The sequence below is a fragment of the Saccoglossus kowalevskii genome, chromosome 21, assembly GCF_978046115.1.
Source record: "Saccoglossus kowalevskii chromosome 21, keSacKowa6.1, whole genome shotgun sequence".
NCBI classification, from domain to species: Eukaryota; Metazoa; Hemichordata; class Enteropneusta; family Harrimaniidae; genus Saccoglossus; species Saccoglossus kowalevskii.
Genome location: NC_140661.1, coordinates 1441384 through 1457887, shown reverse-complemented (window position 1 = coordinate 1457887; position 16504 = coordinate 1441384). Strand labels below are relative to the sequence as shown.

Below are 16504 nucleotides of genomic sequence, written 5' to 3'. Positions count from 1 at the left end.
GTCACACAAGGACTATGTCTCTGTCATACAAAGACTATGTCAATGTCACACAAGGACTATGTCACGGTCACACCAGGACTATATCACGGTCACACAAGGACTGTGTCACGGTCACACAAGGACTATGTCATGGTCACACAAGGAATATGTGATGGTCACACAAGGACTATATCACGGTCACACAAGAACTATGTCACTGTCACAAAAGGACTATGTCACGGTCACACAAGGACTGTGTCACGGTCACATAAGGACTATGTCATGGTCACACAAGGACTATGTGATGGTCACACAAGGACTATGTCATGGTCACACAAGAACTATGTCATGGTCACATAAGGACTATGTCACGGTCACACAAGGACTGTGTCACGGTCCCACAATGACTATGTCACGGTCCCACAAGGACTATGTCATGGTCACATAAGGACTATGTCATAGTCACACAAGGACCATGTCATGGTCACACAAGGACTATGTCACTGTCACACAAAGACTATGTCATGGTCACACCAGGACTATATCACGGTCACACAAGGACTATGTCACTATCACACAAAGACTATGTCAATGTCACACAAGGACTATGTCACGGTCACACCAGGACTATATCACGGTCACACAAGGACTGTGTCATGGTCACACAAGGACTATGTCATGGTCACACAAGGAATATGTGATGGTCACACAAGGACTATATCACAGTCACACAAGGACTATGTCACTGTTACACAAGGACTATGTCACGGTCACACAAGGACTGTGTCACGGTCACAAAAGGACTATGTTATGGTCACACAAGGACTATGTCACTGTCACACCGGGACTATGTCACGGTCACAAAAGGACTATGTCATGGTCACACAAGGACTATGTCACGATCACACAAGGACTATATCACGGTCACAAAAGGACTATGTCACGGTCACACAAGGACTATGTCACAGTCACAAAAGGACTATGTCACGGTAACACAAGGACTATGTCACGGTCACACAAGGACTATGTCATGGTCACACCAGGAATATATGTCATGATCACATAAGGACTATATCATGGTCACACAAGGACTATGTCATGGTCACACAAGGAATATGTGATAGTCACACAAGGACTATATCACGGTCACACAAGGACTATGTCACTGTCAAACAAGGACTATGTCACGGCCACACAAGGACTGTGTCACGGTCACATAAGGACTATGTCATGGTCACACAAGGACTATGTGATGGTCACACAAGGACTATGTCATGGTCACACAAGGACAGTGTCACGGTCACACAAGGACTATGTCATGGTCACACAAAGAATATGTGATGGTCACACAAGGACTATATCACGGTCACACAAGGACTATGTCACTGTCACACAAGGACTATGTCACGGTCACACAAGGACTATGTCATGGTCACACAAGGACTATGTGATGGTCACACAATGACTATGTCACGGTCCCGCAAGGAATATGTCATGGTCACACAAGGACTATGTCACTGTCACACCAGGACTATATCACGGTCACACAAGGACTATGTCCCCGTCCCACAATGACTATGTCACGGTCCCGCAAGGAATATGTCATGGTCACACAAGGACTATGTCATGGTCACACAGGGACTATGTCACGGTCACACAAGGACTATGTCATAGTGACACAAGGACTATGTCATGGTCACACAAGGACTATATCATGGTCACACAAGGACTATGTCATGGTCACACAAGGACTGTGTCACTGTCACACAAGGACTATGTCATGGTCACTCAAGGACTGTGTCACAGTCCCACAAGGACTATGTCACGGTCCCACAAGGACTATGTCATGGTCACACAAGGACTATGTCATGTCACACAATGACTATGTCATGGTCACACAAGGACTATGTCACGATCACACAAGGACTATGTCACTGTCACACAAGGACTATGTCACGGTCACACCAGGACTATATCACGGTCACACAATGACTATGTCACTGTCACACAAAGACTATGTCAATGTCACACGAGGACTATGTCACGGTCACACCAGGACTATATCACGGTCACACAAGGACTGTGTCACGGTCACACAAGGACTATGTCATGGTCACACAAGGAATATGTGATGGTCACACAAGGACTATATCACAGTCACACAAGGACTATGTCACTGTCACACAAGGACTATGTCACTGTCACACAAGGACTATGTCACGGTCACACAAGGACTATGTGATGGTCACACAAGGACTATGTGATGGTCACACAAGGACTATGTGATGGTCACACATGGACTATATCATGGTCACACAAGGACTATGTCACTGTCACACAGGGACTATGTCATGGTCACACAAGGACTGTGTCACGGTCCCACAAGGACTATGTCACGGTCCCACAAAGACTATGTCATGGTCACACAAGGACTATGTCATGGTCACACAAGGACTATATCATGGTCACACAATGACTATGCCACTATCACAAAAGGACTAAGTCACGGTCACACAAGGACTATGTGATTGTCACACCAGGACTATATGTCATGATCACATATGGACTATGTCATGGTCACACGAGGACTATGTCACTGTCACACCGGGACTATGTCACAGGCACAAAAGGATATTGTCACTGTCACACAAGGACTATGTCATGGTCACACAAGGACTATATCATGGTCACACAAGGACTATGTCACGGTTACAAAAGGATATTGTCACGGTCACACAAGGACTATGTCATGGTCACACAAGTACAGTGTCATGGTCACACAAGTACTATGCCACGGTCCCACAAGGACTATGTCATGGTCACACAAGGACTATGTCACGGTCAAACCAGGACTATGTCACTGTCACACAAGGACTATGTCATGGTCACACAAGTACAGTGTCACGGTCCCACAAGTACTATGCCACGGTCCCACAAGGACTATGTCATGGTCACACAAGGACTATATCATGGTCACACAAGGACTATGTCACGGTCACAAAAGGATATTGTCACGGTCACACAAGGACTATGTCACGGTCAAACCAGGACTATGTCACTGTCACACAAGGACTATGTCATGGTCACACAAGTACAGTGTCACGGTCCCACAAGTACTATGCCACGGTCCCACAAGGACTATGTCATGGTCACACAAGGACTATGTCACGGTCCCACAAGGACTATGTCATGGTCACACAAGGACTATGTCACTATCACACAAGGATTATGTCATGGTCACACAAGGACTGTGTCACGGTCCCACAAGGACTATGTCGCGGTCCCACAAGGACTATGTCATGGTCACACAAGGACTATGTCATGGTCACACAAGGACTATGTCATGGTCACACTAGGACTATGTCACTGTCACACAAGGACTATGTCACGGTCACACCAGGACTATCTCATGGTCACACAAGGACTATGTCATGGTCACACAAGGAATATGTGATAGTCACACAAGGACTATATCACGGTCACACAAGGACTATGTCACTGTCACACAAGGACTATGTCACGGTCACACAAGGACTGTGTCACGGTCACATAAGGACTATGTCATGGTCACACAAAGACTATGTCATGGTCACACAAGGACTATGTCATGGTCACACAAGGACTGTGTCACGGTCACACAAGGACTATGTCATGGTCACACAAGGAATATGTGATGGTCACACAAGGACTATATCACGGTCACACAAGGACTATGTCACTGTCACACAAGGACTATGTCACGGTCACACAAGGATTATGTCATGGTCACACATGGACTATGTGATGATCACACAAGGACTATGTCATGGTCACACAAGGACTGTGTCACGGTCACACAAGGACTATGTCATGGTCACACAAGGACTATGTGATGGTCACACCAGGACTATATCATGGTCACACAAGGACTATGTCACTGTCACACAAGGACTATGTCACGGTCCCACAAGGACTATGTCATGGTCACACAAGGACTATGTCATGGTCACACAAGGACTATGTCATGGTCACACAAGGACTATGCCACTATCACAAAAGAACTATGTCACGGTCACACAAGGACTATGTGATTGTCACAACAGGACTATATGTCATGATCACATATGGACTATGTCATGGTCACACAAGGACTATGTCATTGTCACACCGGGACTATGTCACAGGCACAAAAGGATATTGTCACGGTCACACAAGGACTATGTCGCGGTCAAACCAGGACTATGTCACTGTCACACAAGGACTATGTCATGGTCACACAAGTACAGTGTCACGATCACACAAGGACTATATCACGGTCACAAAAGGACTATGTCACGATCACACAAGGACTATGTCACTGTCACACAAGGACTATGTCACGGTCACACAAGGACTATGTCATGGTCACACAAGGACTATGTCACGGTCACACAAGGACTATGTCATGGTCACACAAGGACTATGTCACTGTCGCACAAGGACTATGTCACGGTCACACCAGGACAATATCACGGTCACACAAGGACTATGTCATGTCACACAAGGACTATGTCATGGTCACATAAGGACTATGTCACGGTCACACCAGGACTATATTACGGTCACACAAAGACTGTGTCACGGTCACACAAGGACTATGTCATGGTCATACCAGGACTATATCTCGGTCACACAAGGACTATGTCTTGGTCACACAAGGACTATGTCATAGTCACACAAGGACTATGTCATGGTCACACAAGGACTATATCATGGTCACACAAGGACTATGCCACTATCACAAAAGGACTATGTCACGGTCCCACAAGGACTATGTCATGGTCAAACAAGGACTATGTCATGGTCACACAAGGACTATGTCATGGTCACACTAGGACTATGTCTCTGTCACACAAGGACTATGTCACGGTCACACCAGTACTATATCATGGTCACACAAGGACTATGTCATGGTCACACAAGGAATATGTGATAGTCACACAAGGACTATATCACGGTCACACAAGGACTATGTCACTGTCACACAAGGACTATGTCACGGCCACACAAGGACTGTGTCACGGTCACATAAGGACTATGTCATGGTCACACAAGGACTATGTGATGGTCACACAAGGACTATGTCATGGTCACACAAGGACAGTGGCACGGTCACACAAGGACTATGTCATGGTCACACAAGGAATATGTGATGGTCACACAAGGACTATATCACGGTCACACAAGGACTATGTCACTGTCACACAAGGACTATGTCACGGTCACACAAGGACTATGTCATGGTCACACAAGGACTATGTGATGGTCACACAATGACTATGTCACGGTCCCGCAAGGAATATGTCATGGTCACACAAGGACTATGTCACTGTCACACCAGGACTATATCACGGTCACACAAGGACTATGTCCCGGTCCCACAATGACTATGTCACGGTCCCGCAAGGAATATGTCATGGTCACACAAGGACTATGTCATGGTCACACAGGGACTATGTCACGGTCACACAAGGACTATGTCATAGTGACACAAGGACTATGTCATGGTCACACAAGGACTATATCATGGTCACACAAGGACTATGTCATGGTCGCACAAGGACTATGTCATAGTCACACAAGGACTATATCATGGTCACACAAGGACTATGTCACTGTCACACAAGGACTATGTCATGGTCACTCAAGGACTGTGTCACAGTCCCACAAGGACTATGTCACGGTCCCACAAGGACTATGTCATGGTCACACAAGGACTATGTCATGTCACACAAGGACTATGTCATGGTCACACAAGGACTATGTCACGATCACACAAGGACTATGTCACTGTCACACAAGGACTATGTCACGGTCACACCAGGACTATATCACGTTCACACAATGACTATGTCACTGTCACACAAAGACTATGTCAATGTCACACGAGGACTATGTCACGGTCACACCAGGACTATATCACGGTCACACAAGGACTGTGTCACGGTCACACAAGGACTATGTCATGGTCACACAAGGAATATGTGATGGTCACACAAGGACTATATCACAGTCACACAAGGACTATGTCACTGTCACACAAGGACTATGTCACTGTCACACAAGGACTATGTCACGGTCACACAAGGACTATGTGATGGTCACACAAGGACTATGTGATGGTCACACAAGGACTATGTGATGGTCACACATGGACTATGTCATGGTCACACAAGGACTATGTCACTGTCTCACAGGGACTATGTCATGGTCACACAAGGACTGTGTCACGGTCCCACAAGGACTATGTCACGGTCCCACAAAAACTATGTCATGGTCACACAAGGACTATGTCATGGTCACACAAGGACTATATCATGGTCACACAATGACTATGCCACTATCACAAAAGGACTAAGTCACGGTCACACAAGGACTATGTGATTGTCACACCAGGACTATATGTCATGATCACATATGGACTATGTCATGGTCACACGAGGACTATGTCACTGTCACACCGGGACTATGTCACAGGCACAAAAGGATATTGTCACTGTCACACAAGGACTATGTCATGGTCACACAAGGACTATATCATGGTCACACAAGGACTATGTCACGGTCACACAAGGACTATGTCATGGTCACACAAGGACTATGTCACTGTCAAACAAGGACTATGTCACGGTCACACCACGACTATATCACGGTCACACAAGGACTATGTCACTGTCACACAAAGACTATGTCATGGTCACACAAGGACTATGTCACGGTCACATAAGGACTATGTCATGGTCACACAAGGACTATGTCACGGTCACACAAGGACTATATCATGGTCACACAAGGACTATGTCACTGTCACACAAGGACTATGTCACAATCACACCATGACTATATCACGGTCACGCAAGGACTATGTCACTGTCACACAAAGACTATGTCAATGTCACTCAAGGACTATGTCACGGTCACACCAGGACTATATCACGGTCACACAAGGACTGTGTCACGGTCACACAAGGACTATGTCATGGTCACACAAGGAATATGTGATGGACACACAAAGACTATATAACAGTCACACAAGGACTATGTCACTGTCACACAAGGACTGTGTCATGGTCACACAAGGACTATGTCATGGTCACACAAGGAATATGTGATGGTCACACAAAGACTATATCACAGTCACACAAGGACTATGTTACTGTCACACAAGGACTATGTCATGGTCACACAAGGACTATGTCATGGTCACATAAGGACTATGTCACGGTCACACAAGGACTATATCGCGGTCACACGAGGACTATGTAACTGTCACACCGGGACTATGTCACGGTCACAAAAGGACTATGTCATGGTCACACAAGGACTATGTCACGATCACACAAGGACTATATCTCGGTCACAAAAGGCCTATATCACGGTCACACAAGGACTATGTCACGGTCACAATAGGACTATATCACGGTAACACAAGGTCTATGTCATGGTCACACAAGGACTATGTCATGGTCACACCAGGAATATATGTCATGATCACATAAGGACTATGTCATGGTCACACAATGACTATGTCACGGTCACACAAGGACTATGTCACGGTCACACAAGGACTATGTCATGGTCACAAAAGGACTATGTCACGGTCACACAAGGACTATGTCATTGTCACACCAGGACTATATGTCATGATCACATAAGGACTATGTCATGGTCACACGAGGACTATGTCACTGTCACACCGGGACTATGTCACAGTCACAAAAGGATATTGTCACGGTCACACAAGGACTATGTCACGGTCAAACCAGGACTATGTCACTGTCACACAAGGACTATGTCATGGTCCCACAAGTACAGTGTCACGGTCCCACAAGTACTATGCCACGGTCCCACAAGGACTATGTCATGGTCACACAAGGACTATGTCATGGTCCCACAAGGACTATATCATGGTCACACAAGGACTATGTCACTATCACACAAGGATTATGTCATGGTCACACAAGGACTGTGTCACGGTCCCACAAGGACTATGTCGCGGTCCCACAAGGACTATGTCATGGTCACACAAGGACTATGTCATGGTCACACAAGGACTATGTCATGGTCACACTAGGACTATGTCACTGTCACACAAGGACTATGTGATGGTCACACAAGGACTATGTCATGGTCACACAAGGACAGTGTCACGGTCACACAAGGACTATGTCATGGTCACACAAGGAATATGTGATGGTCACACAAGGACTATATCACGGTCACACAAGGACTATGTCACTGTCACACAAGGACTATGTCACGGTCACACAAGGACTATGTCATGGTCACACAAGGACTATGTGATGGTCACACAATGACTATGTCATGGTCCCGCAAGGAATATGTCATGGTCACACAAGGACTATGTCACTGTCACACCAGGACTATATCACGGTCACACAAGGACTATGTCCCGGTCCCACAATGACTATGTCACGGTCCCGCAAGGAATATGTCATGGTCACACAAGGACTATGTCATGGTCACACAGGGACTATGTCACGGTCACACAAGGACTATGTCATAGTGACACAAGGACTATGTCATGGTCACACAAGGACTATATCATGGTCACACAAGGACTATGTCATGGTCGCACAAGGACTATGTCATAGTCACACAAGGACTATGTCACGGTCCCACAAGGACTATATCACGGTCCCACAAGGACTATATCACGGTCACACAAGGACTGTGTCACTGTCACACAAGGACTATGTCATGGTCACTCAAGGACTGTGTCACGGTCCCACAAGGACTATGTCACGGTCCCACAAGGACTATGTCATGGTCACACAAGGACTATGTCATGTCACACAAGGACTATATCATGGTCACACAAGGACTATGTCATGGTCACTCAAGAAATATGTGATAGTCACACAAGGACTATATCACGGTCACACAAGGACTATGTCACTGTCACACAAGGACTATGTCACGGTCACACAAGGACTGTGTCACGGTCACATAAGGACTATGTCATAGTCACACAAAGACTATGTCATGGTCACACAAGGACTATGTCATGGTCACACAAGGACTGTGTCACGGTCACACAAGGACTATGTCATGGTCACACAAGGAATATGTGATGGTCACACAAGGACTATATCACGGTCACACAAGGACTATGTCACTGTCACACAAGGACTATGTCACGGTCACACAAGGATTATGTCATGGTCACACAAGGACTATGTGATGATCACACAAGGACTATGTCATGGTCACACAAGGACTGTGTCACTGTCACACAAGGACTATGTCATGGTCAAACCAGGACTATGTCACTGTCACACAAGGACTATGTCATGGTCACACAAGTACAGTGTCACGGTCCCACAAGTACTATGCCACGGTCCCACAAGGACTATGTCATGGTCACACAAGGACTATGTCATGGTCCCACAAGGACTATATCATGGTCACACAAGGACTATGTCACTATCACACAAGGATTATGTCACGGTCACACCAGGACTATATCATGGTCACACAAGGACTATGTCATGGTCACACAAGGAATATGTGATAGTCACATAAGGACTATATCACGGTCACACAAGGACTATGTCACTGTCACACAAGGACTATGTCACGGTCACACAAGGACTGTGTCACGGTCACATAAGGACTATGTCATGGTCACACAAAGACTATGTCATGGTCACACAAGGACTATGTCATGGTCACACAAGGACTGTGTCACGGTCACACAAGGACTATGTCATGGTCACACAAGGAATATGTGATGGTCACACAAGGACTATATCACGGTCACACAAGGACTATGTCACTGTCACACAAGGACTATGTCACGGTCACACAAGGATTATGTCATGGTCACACAAGGACTATGTGATGATCACACAAGGACTATGTCATGGTCACACAAGGACTGTGTCACGGTCACACAAGGACTATGTCATGGTCACACAAGGACTATGTGATGGTCACACCAGGACTATATCATGGTCACACAAGGACTATGTCACTGTCACACAAGGACTATGTCACGGTCCCACAAGGACTATGTCATGGTCACACAAGGACTATGTCATGGTCACACAAGGACTATATCATGGTCACACAAGGACTATGCCACTATCACAAAAGAACTATGTCACGGTCACACAAGGACTATGTGATTGTCACAACAGGACTATATGTCATGATCACATATGGACTATGTCATGGTCACACAAGGACTATGTCATTGTCACACCGGGACTATGTCACAGGCACAAAAGGATATTGTCACGGTCACACAAGGACTATGTCACGGTCAAACCAGGACTATGTCACTGTCACACAAGGACTATGTCATGGTCACACAAGTACAGTGTCACGATCACACAAGGACTATATCACGGTCTCAAAAGGACTATGTCACGATCACACAAGGACTATGTCACTGTCACACAAGGACTATGTCATGGTCACACAAGGACTATGTCACGGTCACACAAGGACTATGTCATGGTCACACAAGGACTATGTCACTGTCGCACAAGGACTATGTCACGGTCACACCAGGACAATATCACGGTCACACAAGGACTATGTCATGTCACACAAGGACTATGTCATGGTCACATAAGGACTATGTCACGGTCACACCAGGACTATATTACGGTCACACAAGGACAGTGTCACGGTCACACAAGGACTATGTCATGGTCATACCAGGACTATATCTCGGTCACACAAGGACTATGTCTTGGTCACACCAGGACTATATCATGGTCACACAAGGACTATGTCACTGTCACACAAGGACTATGTCACGGTCCCACAAGGACTATGTCATGGTCACACAAGGACTATGTCATGGTCACACAAGGACTATATCATGGTCACACAAGGACTATGCCACTATCACAAAAGAACTATGTCACGGTCACACAAGGACTATGTGATTGTCACAACAGGACTATATGTCATGATCACATATGGACTATGTCATGGTCACACAAGGACTATGTCATTGTCACACCGGGACTATGTCACAGGCACAAAAGGATATTGTCACGGTCACACAAGGACTATGTCACGGTCAAACCAGGACTATGTCACTGTCACACAAGGACTATGTCATGGTCACACAAGTACAGTGTCACGATCACACAAGGACTATATCACGGTCTCAAAAGGACTATGTCACGATCACACAAGGACTATGTCACTGTCACACAAGGACTATGTCATGGTCACACAAGGACTATGTCACGGTCACACAAGGACTATGTCATGGTCACACAAGGACTATGTCACTGTCGCACAAGGACTATGTCACGGTCACACCAGGACAATATCACGGTCACACAAGGACTATGTCATGTCACACAAGGACTATGTCATGGTCACATAAGGACTATGTCACGGTCACACCAGGACTATATTACGGTCACACAAGGACAGTGTCACGGTCACACAAGGACTATGTCATGGTCATACCAGGACTATATCTCGGTCACACAAGGACTATGTCTTGGTCACACAAGGACTATGTCATAGTCACACAAGGACTATGTCATGGTCACACAAGGACTATATCATGGTCACACAAGGACTATGCCACTATCACAAAAGGACTATGTCACGGTCCCACAAGGACTATGTCATGGTCAAACAAGGACTATGTCATGGTCACACAAGGACTATGTCATGGTCACACTAGGACTATGTCTCTGTCACACAAGGACTATGTCACGGTCACACCAGGACTATATCATGGTCACACAAGGACTATGTCATGGTCACACAAGGAATATGTGATAGTCACACAAGGACTATATCACGGTCACACAAGGACTATGTCACTGTCACACAAGGACTATGTCACGGCCACACAAGGACTGTGTCACGGTCACATAAGGACTATGTCATGGTCACACAAGGACTATGTGATGGTCACACAAGGACTATGTCATGGTCACACAAGGACAGTGTCACGGTCACACAAGGACTATGTCATGGTCACACAAGGAATATGTGATGGTCACACAAGGACTATATCACGGTCACACAAGGACTATGTCACTGTCACACAAGGACTATGTCACGGTCACACAAGGACTATGTCATGGTCACACAAGGACTATGTGATGGTCACACAATGACTATGTCACGGTCCCGCAAGGAATATGTCATGGTCACACAAGGACTATGTCACTGTCACACCAGGACTATATCACGGTCACACAAGGACTATGTCCCGGTCCCACAATGACTATGTCACGGTCCCGCAAGGAATATGTCATGGTCACACAAGGACTATGTCATGGTCACACAGGGACTATGTCACGGTCACACAAGGACTATGTCATAGTGACACAAGGACTATGTCATGGTCACACAAGGACTATATCATGGTCACACAAGGACTATGTCATGGTCGCACAAGGACTATGTCATAGTCACACAAGGACTATGTCATGGTCACACAAGGACTATGTCACTGTCACACAAGGACTATGTCATGGTCACTCAAGGACTGTGTCACGGTCCCACAAGGACTATGTCACGGTCCCACAAGGACTATGTCATGGTCACACAAGGACTATGTCATGTCACACAAGGACTATGTCATGGTCACACAAGGACTATGTCACGATCACACAAGGACTATGTCACTGCCACACAAGGACTATGTCACGGTCACACCAGGACTATATCACGGTCACACAATGACTATGTCACTGTCACACAAAGACTATGTCAATGTCACACGAGGACTATGTCACGGTCACACCAGGACTATATCACGGTCACACAAGGACTGTGTCACGGTCACACAAGGACTATGTCATGGTCACACAAGGAATATGTGATGGTCACACAAGGACTATATCACAGTCACACAAGGACTATGTCACTGTCACACAAGGACTATGTCACTGTCACACAAGGACTATGTCACGGTCACACAAGGACTATGTGATGGTCACACAAGGACTATGTGATGGTCACACAAGGACTATGTGATGGTCACACATGGACTATATCATGGTCACACAAGGACTATGTCACTGTCACACAGGGACTATGTCATGGTCACACAAGGACTGTGTCACGGTCCCACAAGGACTATGTCACGGTCCCACAAAGACTATGTCATGGTCACACAAGGACTATGTCATGGTCACACAAGGACTATATCATGGTCACACAATGACTATGCCACTATCACAAAAGGACTAAGTCACGGTCACACAAGGACTATGTGATTGTCACACCAGGACTATATGTCATGATCACATATGGACTATGTCATGGTCACACGAGGACTATGTCACTGTCACTTCGGGACTATGTCACAGGCACAAAAGGATATTGTCACTGTCACACAAGGACTATGTCATGGCCACACAAGGACTATATCATGGTCACACAAGGACTATGTCACGGTCACACAAGGACTATGTCATGGTCACACAAGGACTATGTCACTGTCAAACAAGGACTATGTCACGGTCACATAAGGACTATGTCATGGTCACACAAGGACTATGTCACTGTCACACAAGGACTATGTCACGGTCACAAAAGGACTATATCACGGTCACACAAGGACTGTGTCACGGTCACACATGGACTATGTCATGGTCACACAAGGACTATGTCATGGTCACATAAGGACTATATATGTCACGGTCACACCAGGACTATGTTACGGTCTGACAAGGAATATGCCATGGTCACATAGGGCCTATCATATCTAATAAATATGTCCGTCGCAAATGTCTACATTATTTGTCCCAGTTGTAATATTAGGATGGACATACGATAATTACTCTACACCTAGGAATATGCAAATATGCTGTTTAATAGTTACTAAATGCCGAGATTATTCTGATTTTGAAAAAACACACTATTTTTATAGCTTTCGTAACGAGTTTCATACTATAGCACAAACATGCATTGTTCTTCACTGCCTTGATGATATAATTGTATTAGCTGTATAGTAATACAGTAATCATTACATATGGCATGTAATGGTATTAACAATAGGCCTAAACTCTATTAGTAGAACAGCACAGTACTCATTGTCATAAGACGTATTAGTTTCAGCAGTGCATAACGTAATTGTATTAGTAGAAAAATACAGTATTCATTACATATAGAAGATGATCGTATCAGTAGTACTCACATGATATAATTGTGTTAACATTACAGTGCTGAATTCAATATGACACCAACATCTAACTTGATAAAGTCTGGCGTTCGTCATTATATACAAAGCACACACGATTCCATATATGTATCTTATTTTATTTACATACAAATGTAACATGTCAACTCTGGCTAGGCCGTGGTTAGACATATATAAATTTTATTACACTCCGTTTCTATCATTCAAAGTGGTATTTTGATACATGAAAGTGAAATAATAGTTGTCATGGGAATCCGTTTCACATCATTCTCCATCCTCCCTACACGCTTCTTTGCAGTACACACTTTCACGAGATAATCGAAACACATTTTCCAATCCCATTGTCTACAATGTAAATCAGATTTGTCACACGAACATCACATTTACTATACTAAGTGTACACTCATGTATACATGTATTTGTAATTCATTTAAATATATTTGTATCTGTAACCTTGTATTCCGATTCATTGCTATGTGTTATATTATACACTAGATTTACTGCTTGTTGTGTGTAATCTCTCAATACCAAGAACTGAAAGAAGGTCGTGGAACTGCTGACTACCATCGCCAGGTAAATACAGCACTAGTTTTCAACTCATTCAAGTTTCTTTTTAGATAACGTAAAACGCATCCTCAGCAATTGTACAATTAGATTAACAAAAACAAAATGATTTCCAGTTTTCATACGATGAAATTGAATCTTTAAATATATAAAAAAATAGTATTGCCTGAGCGACGATCGAACAACTTGTTAAACAAATATGTTTCAAAAACGGAAGGAACCACACAATATTTTCATTGATACCAATCATGTCCCCAAAACCACCACCACAATAAAATAATAACAAAATGACCGGTTTAAACTATGATTGATATGAAGTGTGTGGCGATTACAACACAAAATACAACTAAATGTATCTAGATTATATGGACTTATTTCATTTGTAATATTATTTTACTTCAAATCGCACCATTTACATGTAATATTATTGTAAAACAATGCACTCCTCTAATAATTATTCTTGGCTTTGATAACATAAAGTATTATTCTTTGTATACAGCTTGCTGCGTCCCGGGGACGTCCAGTTGTTGTCACTACAACCACGACCCCAGCCAGGGTAGAAAAGGCTTAAATATGCCGTCTTCAATCAACAACAATGTTGGATTATGTTTTCAGTTCACGATTATACACCGTTCTATTAAGTCACGCCCTCAGTCGGCGAATGAACTCTGTGACGTAAATAAGTACGTCGTTCACATTATCCATTATGATCTGCAATCCTTATAAGTATACTGTTTTTTAGAGACTTGCATTATTCTCAAAAATGAACAATTACACAATGAAACGGAGTATTTTTACAACAACATTGCTTACATCCATTTACGAAGTTCCTACGTCACAGAATCACTCTCTCGCTAGAGGGCGCGCCACATAGGGAACGTGTACTCATAACACTTAGCTGGAACACAAATTTACTTTTATTCTCTAATTATTCCCAGTCAAAGCATGTAATTTTGTTTATTTCAAACGTTATAGGATTACATGTGTTTTTTTTATCAACAATAGAATTAATTCATATACGATTGTGCAGAAACGATAAAAGTATTGTGCCTTAATTGGTTTTATTGATCAACACCTGCTAACCTTATAAAAGGTTAACGTCTGTTACATTCAGTTTATATCTCAAGAACCACGTTAGGGTAATTACGGGATTATATTAGTCGTAGACGTAAATATATACATACTATAATATAAGGGTAAGTAGGTGTATGTGTAGTTTATGCATTGAATTTAGTGTAAGGAAACATTAAACCAGAACAATATTCGTGCTATTTCTGCAAGAATATTTGCATATTAATCAGCCATATCACATGTTGCGTTAGTCATTCCGTTCGTTGTCAATTGAAAGTTGGTGCAGTGGTCAATAATATATATCAGTGGATTGCATTATTTATATATTTCATTTAGTCGACATATTTTCACATATTCTATTTAGTAACATTTAATTCAGTTCTTTTATTTCAATTCTTTTTTATAATACTTTATTTCATATGTTTTTATATACATTTCATTTAGTTTACATATTTCATTTAGTTCATATATTTCATTTGGTACGTATATTTCATTTAGTTTAAATAATATATTCCATTTGATCACATATTTCATTTAGTTCATATATTTCCTTTTAGTTAATATATTTCATTTAGTTTACATATTTCAATTGTTTCCCATAATTCATTTAGTTCATATATTTCATTCAGTTCATATATTACAATTGTTTCACATATTTAATTTAGTTCATAGATTTCATTAGGTCATATATTTCATTTAATTCACATATTCCAA

The 16504-nt window shown here is 43.6% G+C and overlaps 1 protein-coding gene across 2 annotated transcripts in view; it reads left to right on the top strand.

Moving 5' to 3' along the window:
* LOC100378476 (uncharacterized) overlaps window positions 1-15774 on the top strand; it is a 30354-nt gene extending 14580 nt beyond the window's left edge. For both annotated transcript variants that reach the window (XM_002737125.3, XM_085494827.1), the window contains 2 exons: window positions 14651-14728; window positions 15219-15774. In XM_002737125.3, coding sequence (XP_002737171.1) covers window positions 14651-14728; window positions 15219-15290 — 150 coding nt within the window. In that variant the 3' untranslated portion in view covers window positions 15291-15774. The remainder of the gene's footprint in view (window positions 1-14650; window positions 14729-15218) is intronic.
* Window positions 15775-16504: the final 730 nt, after the last annotated feature.